This window comes from Trichechus manatus, unplaced genomic scaffold (genome assembly GCF_000243295.1).
Source record: "Trichechus manatus latirostris isolate Lorelei unplaced genomic scaffold, TriManLat1.0 scaffold00087, whole genome shotgun sequence".
NCBI classification, from domain to species: Eukaryota; Metazoa; Chordata; class Mammalia; order Sirenia; family Trichechidae; genus Trichechus; species Trichechus manatus.
The window spans coordinates 10162320-10173818 of record NW_004444023.1 but is presented as its reverse complement, the minus strand read 5'-3'; the positions used below and the strand labels follow the sequence as shown (position 1 = coordinate 10173818).

General features: G+C 42.3%; 1 protein-coding gene across 1 annotated transcript; it reads right to left on the bottom strand.

Moving 5' to 3' along the window:
• Nucleotides 1-355: 355 nt before the first annotated feature.
• Nucleotides 356-9996, bottom strand: LOC101359741 (killer cell immunoglobulin-like receptor 3DL3). Its single transcript, XM_023736233.1, has 9 exons — nucleotides 9963-9996; nucleotides 9698-9733; nucleotides 8458-8739; nucleotides 6563-6862; nucleotides 4905-5204; nucleotides 4159-4209; nucleotides 1229-1333; nucleotides 715-767; nucleotides 356-617 (listed from the first exon to the last, which is right to left on the bottom strand). The coding sequence occupies exons 1-9, from the start codon at nucleotides 9994-9996 to the stop codon at nucleotides 471-473; spliced, it is 1308 nt and encodes a 435-aa protein (XP_023592001.1). The 3' UTR covers nucleotides 356-470.
• Between the last annotated feature and the right edge of the window lie 1503 nt (nucleotides 9997-11499).

Here is an 11499-nt window from a genome sequence, read left to right as displayed (position 1 = left end):
GATAATACTTAATAGCTTTGCCTGTTGGTATTGCCCACTAGACTGAGGTCCACAAGAATACAGATGTTCTTCACTAACATTTGCTTCAAAGGCTTATAGAACATAGTGTGTCTCTATAAAAACTTATTTGAGGAATTAATCCACTGCGTAAATATGTCATGATTTCTAGAATCACATCAGTGGAATATCAGAGAAAGTGGGCCAATTATGGTTGAACTTCTAGAATGCTTGGGTGATTTTGTTACCAATACTAAGGTGGCTGGATAATCATAATAGCATCCTAGACTAGCTGAGGGTTTTCTAAGGGGCTCTGAGGTTTTAGAGATGATCCTATAGGTCTCCGGACTTCGGGTGTTGTTACCTCAGAGATGATAGGCTGGATATGAGAAGGAGGGATGGTGTCCGTGGGAGAACCCCTCCATATCTTTTTATGTGTGCTCAGGGGCTAGGAGTCATGCCTTGATCTGGGCTTAGCGTAGAGAGAGTTCCACGTACACAATGGAATCAGTTGAGGGGTCCTCAGAATCCTCTGAAGTGGGAGTGATTATTTTCTGTTGGGGAATCCAATGACTCAACTCTGAGTATGTTACCTCTTGTGGGTCTTCTGCTTCATGGTCCTGGAAAGAGGTAAATGGTGAGTAGGGTGTGCATACATTTATGGAAACTAGGAGGGAATAAAACTGCATTGAAGAGGGTGGACTGAGGAAGACCTACCTCCGTATTCACCACTCGGTCCACCTCAGGCTCTCTGTTCAGTATAGTGGCAACTGTAGGGGACAGAAGTTATCAAAATATCTGAGAGGGAACTTCTGGATCCTGATTTCATGGATAGAGATAACAACACTCAGAGAAATGCAGTGGGTACCTGAGATTATTCAGCTTCCAAAAGCAGAGCGAGAAATTCTCTCTCTCTAAATTCAAAAGTCCACCCCATTAATAGCGCCGACTTTCTATCCTATTGATTCTCCAACTTTCTTCCCTACATGACTTCTTCTCCTAGATATCTGTGGCTGCACTGGATGTGAAAAGGATATGGTGGAGAATTAGGCAATGGTCTGTGAGCTGAGGGAAGGGGTCGTGGCACTGGTGCTCTCTCTAGAAAGTTCTATCTCTGTGGTTCCTGCATTGAGCCGGATATCAACCTGCAAACAAGAACCCACACCTCTGCACCCCATTACAGCTCCCTGCTCTGCTAAGATGACATTGGCCTCTTCTTCTTAAGACTTACTCTTTTTGGCGGGGGACCAGCAATGAATAAGGAAGAAAATGAAGATGGCAGGGAGGAGGAAGACCACTGAGAGACCAATCAGAATGTCCAGGTGTCTGAGGTTACCTAGAGGAAGATGTGAATCCAATAATAAGCAAATCATAGCAACTGCCATTTATTGATTCCCTACTGTGTACCCGATAATGACACACAATATCTTTACTTCCACAACACTCCTGAATTGAGCAAATTAAATTTTCCATGAAGAGGAAAAAAGTGAAATTAAGTCCCAAATAATTAAAGCTAGTTGTCTTACGTCATATAGCCAGGAAATGGTGATGAGAAGTTTTACGGATTGAATTATGCCACTTCAAAAGTTATGTGGAAGCCTAACCCCTGGTATCCCTGAACATGACCTTGTTTGGAAATAAGGTCTTTGAATATGTTATCAGTTAAGTTAACATGAGTAATACTGGAGTGGGGTGGAGTCCAATCCAATATGAGTGGTATTCTTATAACAGAAGAGAAGAGACACAGATAGATATAGACAGACGACTAACAGTCATGTGATGATGGAGTTATGCTACAGCTGCAAGCCAAGAAACGCCTGGGCTGCCAGGACCTGGGAGAGACAAGAAAGGATCTTCCCCTACAGACTTTGGAGAGAACATGGCCCTGCCAACACTCTGAATTTGGACTTCAAGCTTCCAGGAATGTGAAACAATAACACTTTTGTTCTTATCAGCTGCTCACTTTGTGGTACTTTGTTACAGCGGACCTAGGAAGCTGTTACAAGAAGTGTAAACCCAGAGCAGCAGAATGCAATGTGCTACCTTTCTTTGGTCTCATGGGGCGTCTATTATGTTGGTGCTCTAATGGAGAACTGCATGAAAAAGGCAATTTACTCCCCCATCTTTTACTGTTCATCCTGTTTACTATTTATGGTAGGCAGAAGAATACCCCCCAAAAGATGTCTATGTCCTAATCCCTGGAACCTCTGAATAGGTTGTATTACATGGCAAGAGGGAGTTTAGATTGCAAGTAGAATTAAACGTGCTATTCAGTTGACGTTAAAATAGGGAGATTATCCTGGATTATTGTGGGCCCAGTGTAATCACAAATGTCCTCAAAAGAGAAAGAAGGAGACAGAAGAAAGTCAGAGAAAGAGATGCGATTATGGATGTAGAGTCAGACTGATGCAATGTAAGAAAGACTTGATTAGCTATTATTGGTTTTGAAGATGGATGAAAAGGGGCAATGAGCTACCCCTAGGTGGGGGTACCTAGATGCGAGTTGCCCCTAGAAGCTAGAAATGGGAAGAAAATGGATCCTCCCCTAGAGTCTCCAGAAAGAACACAGCCCTGCCAACATTTTGATTTTAGCCCAGTGAGATACATTTGGACATTGTTTTACTGTAAGATAATAATAACAGTAATAATACTGAGTTGTTTTAAGCCACTAAGTTTGTGGTTGGTTTAACAACAGAAAAGTCGTGTGTCAGGGTTGTATCCTTTCACCATAATTATTTAGTCTGTAGGCTGAGCAAATAATCTGAGAAGCTGGACTGTATGAAGAAGAATTTGGCATCAGGATTAGAGGAAGACTCATTAACAACCTGTGATATGCAGATGATGCAACCTTGCTTGCTGAAAGCAAAGGGGACTTGAAGCACTTACTGATGAAGATCAAGACTACAGCCTTCCATATGGATTACATCTCAACATACAGAAAACAAAAATCCTCACAACTGGACCAATAAGCAAGATTGTGATAGACAGAGAAAGATTGAAATTGTCAAGGATTTCATCTTACTTGGATCCACAATCAACACCCATGGAAGCCACAGCCAAGAAATCAAATGACATATTGCATTGGGTAAATCTACTGCAAAAGACCTCTTTAAAGTGTTAAAAAGTAAAGATATCACTTTGAGGTCTAAGGTGCGCCTGACCTAAGCCATGATATTTTCAACTGCCTCATATGCATGTGAAAGCTGGACAATAAGTAAGAAAGACCAAAGAAGAATTGATGCCCTTGAATTATGGTGTTGGTGAAGAATGTTGAATATACCACGGACTGCCCGAAGAACAATCAACTCTGTCTTGGAAGACATACAGGCAGAATGCTTCTTAGAAGCGAGGATAGTGAGACTTGGTCTCACATTCTTTGGATGTGTTATCAGGAGGGATCAGTCCTTGGAGGAGGATATCATGCTTGGTAAAGTAGAAGGTCATTAAGAAAGGGGAAGACCCTTAACGAAATGGATTGACACAGTGGCTGCAACAATGGGCTCAAACATAGCAATGATTGTGAGGACAGCACTGGGCTGGGCAGCGTTTCGTTCTGCTCTGAGTTGGAATTGACTCGACGACAACTACCAACATAACAACAGCAACAAATTTGTGATAATTTGTTATAGCAGCAAGAGCAAATGAATATATTATTGCGTAGTGAGCACATGTAACAGTGCTTGAGTGAATAAATTAATGAAGGAGTCATGTACTCAGATGAACTCAGTTCTATCTTATTACAAGGCAATCATTCTATTGAGTACACCAAGGATGAATCCTGAAGGACAAGAACATGTTTCCTGGCAAATGGAACTTCTGTGAGAACCCCCACCCTGGTCCTCCCTTCCTTTTCTTCTCCCAACCCCCGACGACTCTTTTCTTCAGTCAGAAACAGGGCAGAATAAGCATTGCATTGCTCCTGGGAAAGGGGGTCAGGTTTAATTCCACCCTCCTCTTTTGGAGCGGAACTCAGTCACAGAAAATCAGGGATTAAAAATCTCAATGAGCCCCATGCTGGCCACAGCCCCTTTTGTTATTGTAGAATCTGAGGACCAGAGATGGAAGTAGCAGAGCTGGGAAGTAGCAGAGCCAACACTTGAACCCAAGGCTTCTGTCTTCCCAGGCTTCCACAAGCACAGACAAAAGGTCTCCTTTACTCACCGGCTTGATTGCTTGGTTTTGTAGGTGTTGGGGAACTACTTGTAGAGTTTTCTAGGAAACAGGACAAGAGGAAGGTGAGGAGATGAGGCGGTCTGTCTTTTCCCCAAGGAAATCTGGCCATTGTTCCTTTGAGGTTAGTTCATGGCCAATACTCACTTTGTCCATCTAACTCAAGACTCCTGGGAGTACCGGGATACCCTTCCCCAAATCCCCAGAGAGACAACTCTCTCCCTGAGACTTTAAGTGTAGAAAATGAAGAGGAGACGCTGGTGATGAAAGGTACCTGCACTCAAGAGGCGGGGGTGGCGGGGTGTCTCTCCAAAATTGGATGAGTTGTATCTGTACTTGCCTTCTGGGAAATCATTCTCTGTGGGTGAGAGGTCAGGAGGGACTTCTGGGGAATTGGTAGTGGGTGAGAGGCTGATGCTAATTCTGATCTCCCCAAAGTGAGCCCAGCTTCTCCTCCTCCTGGATCTTCACTGACCCATTTTGTCACCCACCTTGATACACACAACCCCAAAGCAGACCTCAAAGAAGAGATGGAGGAGGGATTTATAGCCTTCGTATCTACCACCCTATGCCTGACATCTTCTCATACTCAGCATCTTTTCCTCTCTGTATTTATCTATGCTTATTTCTCTCCAGCATCCTTGGCCTCCCTCATCACGATCTAGGGCTATCCACAGATACATCCTTAAAATTTAGTCTGAGTCACAAGACATGGGGCAGATATAAGACTTCCTCACCTGTGACCAAAAGGTGCAGTGGATCACTTGGGTCTGACCATGCATAGGGAGAGCGGTTAAAAGACCCGTAGCATCTATAGATCCCACCATGGGCTGGGGTCACAGGACCCAGAAGGAAGTCAGCCTGGAATGCACCATTGTGGCTTTGCACTCCATGGAGCCAGTACTCATGGGTGTCCTCCTTTCTGGATAGATGGTAGGTGTCAAATGAGCTCTCTGAGTGGCAGCGCAAGGTCACGTTCTCGCCTGACTTCACCAGAGAGCCCAGCTGCGCAAAGAGAGATGGTTTCTTGTGTAGACCTGCAAGAAAAAGAGGCACTTTAGTCAGAAAGGCTCTCTTTCTCATGATCTCCCTCTCTCTCATCTGTCTCCTTCTGCCTCCAATATTTCTCCTTCTGTCTCTAGTTCCCTCTGTTTCCCCCTCTCTTGGTCTCTGCCCCCATGCCCCTCCTCAATTTCTTTTCTCTCTGGATTTTTGCACTGGCTTCATCTCTCCTTGCATCAGCTCATTTGGTATGTCTTTCTTTTTCTCTCATTCTGAGTCTCTTACTTTCTGTCTCATCCGTATCTTTCTTTCTGTTTCCATGTCTTTCTCTGGTTCTCTGTCTCTCTAGTTCTCTTCTGAGGTCATGCCTCCTGCCCCCCAAATCTCCATCTTTTTTTTTTTTTTTTGTGTGTGTGTGTATTAGTGTCACCCATCCAGGTCTCTGCTATTAAGGGCTGTTATTTGCTCTCCCACATCTTTCTCTCATCGTCTCTATCCCCTTTTCTCTCCACCATTTTCTTTCATTTTCTGTGTGTCTGAATCTCTCTCTCTCCATGGATTTCTGTCTCTCTGTCTCTGCCTGTTGCTGGATGGAATGAATCTCTTTTCTCTTCCTCCTCCTCCTCCTCCTCCTCTCTTTCTAACCACCCTCAGTTTATTCTGTGTATGTGTGTTTCCATGTCCCTGATTTTCAATGATTTACTTTCTCTCTCATTGGGTCTCCACGTGGACTTCTGGCCTTAATAATCCTGTAACACCTAGGGTTACCTTAGTACATGGACCCGAGGAGCCAGTCTGGGGACCCACAGAACACACACAGACCACAGGGACTGGTGTTAGGCTCCTTCACTTAGGACCAATATCCTGGGTCATTATGGCTCAACCATGTAGAAGGAAGATTTATCAGAAAACACAGTATCTGTAGGTCTCCCATGGGTGGAGGTCAGCCTGGGGTAGTCCAACTGACCCTGCATCTCAAGTCAGATATGTGACTTGTCTTTGGGTTCTCCTGGTAGAGGAAAGAGTGTAGAGTGAAAATGGGAAACCAAATTTCTAAATCACTCCTGGTCTCTAGACAGAGTGAGAGGGAAAGGGTACTCTCTCCATATGTAGGCCTCTCTGTTTGTATCGTCTCATCTTTCTCTTTATCTCCATTTCTGATTCCCCCTGTTTCTGCTCCTGTGTGTGTACTTTATGCCATAACAAATTAGCTGTATTTGTTTCTCCTCTTTCTTTGACTCTGTTGGTACCTTTATCTCTCACCAGGTCTTTCTCTCTCAATAAAAACCCCGTTCTCATCTCTCTCACCATCACCTGGGACTTCCAACCCTTAGAAGAGTCAATCTGTATGCCATAGAGCGTAGGAGAGGGGAACAGGTCTGGGAAATCTTACCTGTGATCACAAGCTTCAGGGGGTCACTGGGGACCGACCACTCATAGGGGGAGTGACTGAGAGAACCGTAGCATCTATAAGTCCCCACATGGGCAAGTGTCATAGAACCCAAGGAGAAGTCAGCCTGGGAGCCGCCACCATGGAGTCTCCCAGTAAGGCGCAAGGGATCCTTGGTTTCCTCCCCTTTGTATAGTATGTAGGTGTCAAACATGATCTTTGAGCAGCACTGCAGGGTTGCATTCTCTCCCAATTTCACCAGGGGATCTGGCTGGGCCAAGAGAGAGGGTTTTCTGTACACACCTAAGAGCAAAGAGGTTGTGAATTTAAAAAGAGTAACCCTTCCTCAGTCTACTCCACGGGACCTGAAATAATGAGGACCACTCTCCAGTGCCCATATTTCTCCTTCCTCTGTGTCTCTGTGTATGTTCCTCTCTGTCTCCCATCCTTTATGTACAGCTGACCCTCATTATTTGTGTATTTTGAATCTGTGAACTCATGTACTCACTAAAATTTATGTGTAACACCCAAATCAATACTTGGGGTGCTTTAGTGGTCCTTTGCAGACATGCACAGAGTAGCAAAAAATTTGAGTCACATGTCATACACATCTAAGCTGATGTCAAACAAGGGAGACTCTGCCTACTTTTAAAAAAATTTATTTTGTTGCTGTTGTTGAGAATATACATAGCAAAACATACACTAATTCAACCATTTCTACATGAACAATTCATCGACATTGATTACGTTCTTGGAGTTGTGCAACTCTTCTCACCTTCCTTCTTTGAGTTATTCTTCCCCCATTAACATAAACTCACTGCCCCCTAAGTTTCCTTCTAATCTTTTAAGTTGCTGTTGTCACTCTGATCCCATATAGATAGTTCTTAAAAGAGTATAATGCTCAAGGCATATATTCTTTACTAGTTTAGCTAAACTATTGTTTGGTTTTAAGACTTCAGGGGATATTTTTGGTTTAAGTTTTAAAGAGTCTCTCAGGGTAATAGTTTCAGGGGTTCATCCAGCCCTCATGGCTCCATAAAGTCTGAAGCTCAGAAGAGTTTGAAATTCTGTTCTGCATCACCCCCCCACTTTGATCAAAGATTCTTCTATAAAATCTTTGATCAAAATGTTCAATATTGGTAGCTGAGCACCATCCAGTTCTTCTGGTCTCTTGGCAAAGGAGGTGGCTGTTCATGGAGGCAATTAGCAACACATTCTATATCTGCCTCCAGTTCCTGACTCTCCTTCGTCCTCTATTGCTCCAGGTGAATAGAGACCGGTTGTCATGAGGCACTACCTTTTTGTTTCAGCTCTCATACTGTACACAAGTGTCCTTTCTGTGGTAATTTTGCTGTTTAAAATGGCTGCCAAGCTTAGTGCTGAAGTGCTGTCTAGTGTTCCTAAGCACAAGAAGGCTGTGATGTGCCTTATGGAAAAAATACACGTGTTAGACAAGCTTCTTTCAGGCATGAGTTATAGTGTTGTTGGCTATGAGTTCGATCTTTCTCATTGTGCATTGTGTTGACACTCACTTTCCTGCTTCCCTCTTTCACTTACAAGGACGCTGTGATTACACTGGCTCCATTAGAATAATCCAGGATAATCTCCCTATCTCAAGGTCAGCTAATTATCGGTCTTAATATCATCTTCAACCTCATTTCCCTATTTCCACATTTACACATATTCATAGGTTCCAGGAATTAGGACGTGTATACCTTTGGGAGGTCGTTCTTCTGTATACCACCATACTCAATTCCCTGTATTAAATCCCTGTTTACCTAAAATATCTACAGTTGTTTCTATTGTTCTGATTGAATCCCAATTGTCACTCCCGCTGGAAAAGTCTGAGATTAATGGGATCAGGACACTAAAAAGTTACCATGGACAGGAGATCTTACCTGTAACCACGATCTCCAGAGGGTCACTGGGTGCTGACCGTGTAGAGAAGTTATGATAAAAATCATGACATCTGTAGATTCCAGCATGTGCTGGGGTCACAGGGCCTATGATGAAATTTTTCCCAGACCGTGTATTCTGGAACTTAGAGACGAGGGGCCCATGTTCCTTGTACACCCTCAACAGGGTAAACCTAAAATGAGACTGACACCGAAGTTTCACATGTTGTCCTTGAGGAACCACATGACTTGGCGAGGCAGTCAGGGTGGGCTTCTTGTGATCACCTGGGTGAGAAGAAGTCACAGCCTTAGGAAAATGTGGAGTTTGTCCTCCCGTCACTGTGCTCAGAGGCTCCTCCTTCTTTCTGATTGTCTAAAGATTCTTTCTCAAACCTGGGATGCCCAGAACTACCATGAAGACTTCCCAACACCAAATAGGTATGACACATGTTCCTGCAACAAAAATGTTGATGGGGGATTTTGAGCAAGTACTGAATAATGAACTCTTACTAGATGTTGATAAGACAAAATTAGGTCTATAGAACAACACAATGAGCACGTGTAATAACCAAAATCAAACCAAACCTATTGCCGTCAAGTCAATTCCAACTCACAGAGACCCTATAGGACAGAGTAGAACTGCCCCATAGGGTTTCCAGGGAGTCGCAGGTGAATTTGAACTGCCGACCTTTTCGTTAGCAGCTGTGGCTCTTAACCACTGCACCACCAGGGCTTCACACATGGAATAGAAGAGTAAAATCTATGTGGATGAAATAACATCAGCTAACAGATGAAACCCATTAAACAACTGAAGCTGGATCAGAATAATCTGCAATTTCAGAGGTCCATTACATATGGCTCTCCCACCTCTTCTGATAGGAGGATAGCAGCGACATTCTGCAGCTCTTACTGTCATGGAAAGGTGGAGAACATGACAGGTTTGTTTTTCCTAGCACTGGTTCTTCCCTTCTCTTTACAGTCCTAGTCTCTGAGCTTCACAGTGTCTTCCAGATGTCCATAGATATTAGCTCATCCAAGGAGAAGAGTGCTGGAAGGTTTCCTGAGCATAACTGAAGCCTGGCGTTCCCAGAGCTCTGACTTTCTCGTTCACAAGTGATCCACTCATAAGGCTTCCCATAGTCAACCCATCGGCTAAATCTCCTATGCTGTCTGACCTCCTGCTATGGGAAAATCCTTTTATTTGGAGTTGGAAGGCAACCTAAATTTTTGGGGAAGGACTCACCCACTTCTGCCCAGATCCTCTTGTCCATAAAGAATCCTGGAAAGAAAGAACCATGACGGTTGATCCATTTCCACACAAAACCTGGCCTCCCACTACAGCCCCATCTGGTCCAAGTGAGGGACGTGCTTGGTTGAAGGTAAACTTTACTCTCAACGTCCACCCCACCTCGATGCGAGCGGAGCTCTTTCCTGTGGGGACACTAAGCCTTCAGGTCAGTATTTCCCACCATAACGTTCCCTCCCTTTCATTCCCTTCTAGGACTTACCAAGACACACCAGGCCAATGAATGTGGGGGACATGGTGCTGCCTGTGCTGTACAGGAGGCCCCAACCCAGCAAAACTGACAAAAGCACAGGATGTCTTTAGAGAGCCCCAGCTCATTCAGTTTGCAAATTGACCACACAAGGGAAGGCACAGAATGCAGTCTCTTCTAACTTTACATAATGCTGGGGGTGATGGCCTGACCAAGGAAAGAATCAACTTCCTGGAAAATTTTTAGAGCTACGGCTTCACTTTTTATACTAACGGCAGACTTGAACCGCATGTCCAACCCAAGCTCTCATACACACAATGATCAAATTCTATACTCACATTAAAGGCCTTTGATGTGTTCTGTTGATTTGATCTGAGCTTTGAAATCTTCTTTATGTGTAATAGGCAACTTATTTAATATAATATTGCTGTTAATATTATAATAACAATCATAGCATCTAAATCAAAGTGATTTTCCCAATCCTAACTGGCATTTCTAGTATTGACCAAGAGTCCATTAAAATTTAAAAAATTTTTCTGTAGACAGATTATGCAGTTCTTTAGAATCAGACTTCTACTTTATTAGCAAAGAAGAATACACGTAAATTCTGGATCTTGTAGTTTTATCTGAATTAATCCAATGATCCAGAGTTCAAACTCAAAGTTATTTCATTCTCTCACAATTGTAGAAAATTTAAATTTTGTAGAACATAATAGTATAGGAAATTACTTATACAATAGCCAAATAAGAATTAAAAAAAAAAAATTCAAAACTGAATACCTCCCATCTTGAAACCAACTTGAAACCCAAATAACCTACATATTCTACCCTCATCCTGTCACCCCCACCATCCTGAAATTAGTATAAAATTTTCCAGTATGCATTGTAGATATAGTTTTATCACATTTATTATCTATTTATAAACATAATTTTTCTAAATATAACAATATATTTACATATCATATGTAAACACATATACATCCATATATATAGTTGTTTTAAATGTTTAAAAATTATAAACTTTTTGGTTTCAAGTTTATATTACTATAATACATCAGTATCAATATTTATATCTCTAATTCTTTTGAATTGCAATATAATACTTCATGGCATGAATGTATCAACGTGTACTTATCTATTCTGCTTACTATCAGCATAGTGCTGTTTCCATGTTTTCAATTTTATGAACAATGCCTCTATAATCATTCTTTTACTTAATCCTGTATATAAATATATATACACACGCAGGGCTCTTCAGACACTTATTCATAGGAATGGAATTATTCGTTCTTGGGACAAGTTGATGTTCTCCTTTACCAGATAGTGTCAAACAATTCTCAATGTGACTTTACCCACGAAATGATGCTGAGAGAGCAATGTTTATCAATTTTACCGCTTCTTCTAATAAACATACTTTTTATTGGTTTTATCTATTTATCCATTATTTTTTCTTTGTGTCATTTTATTTCCTTTCTTCTACTTCCTTTGGGATTAATTTTATTAATTTTTTACTTCCTAAAGTAGAATCTTAGATATTATTTAGACATAT

What these genes read in the sequence shown, in the direction of transcription:
- LOC101359741 (XM_023736233.1), bottom strand. Translation starts at nt 9,996, where the DNA reads ATGTCCCCCACATTCATTGGCCTGGTGTGTCTTG. An exon ending in CCTGAAGCTTGTGATCACAG is followed by an intron (nt 5,205 to 6,562) that starts GTAAGATTTCCC and finishes TTTTTCTTGCAG; the next exon opens with GTCTACACAAGAAACCATCT. An exon ending in ACTGCACCTTTTGGTCACAG is followed by an intron (nt 4,210 to 4,904) that starts GTGAGGAAGTCT and finishes CCTGTTTCCTAG; the next exon opens with AAAACTCTACAAGTAGTTCC.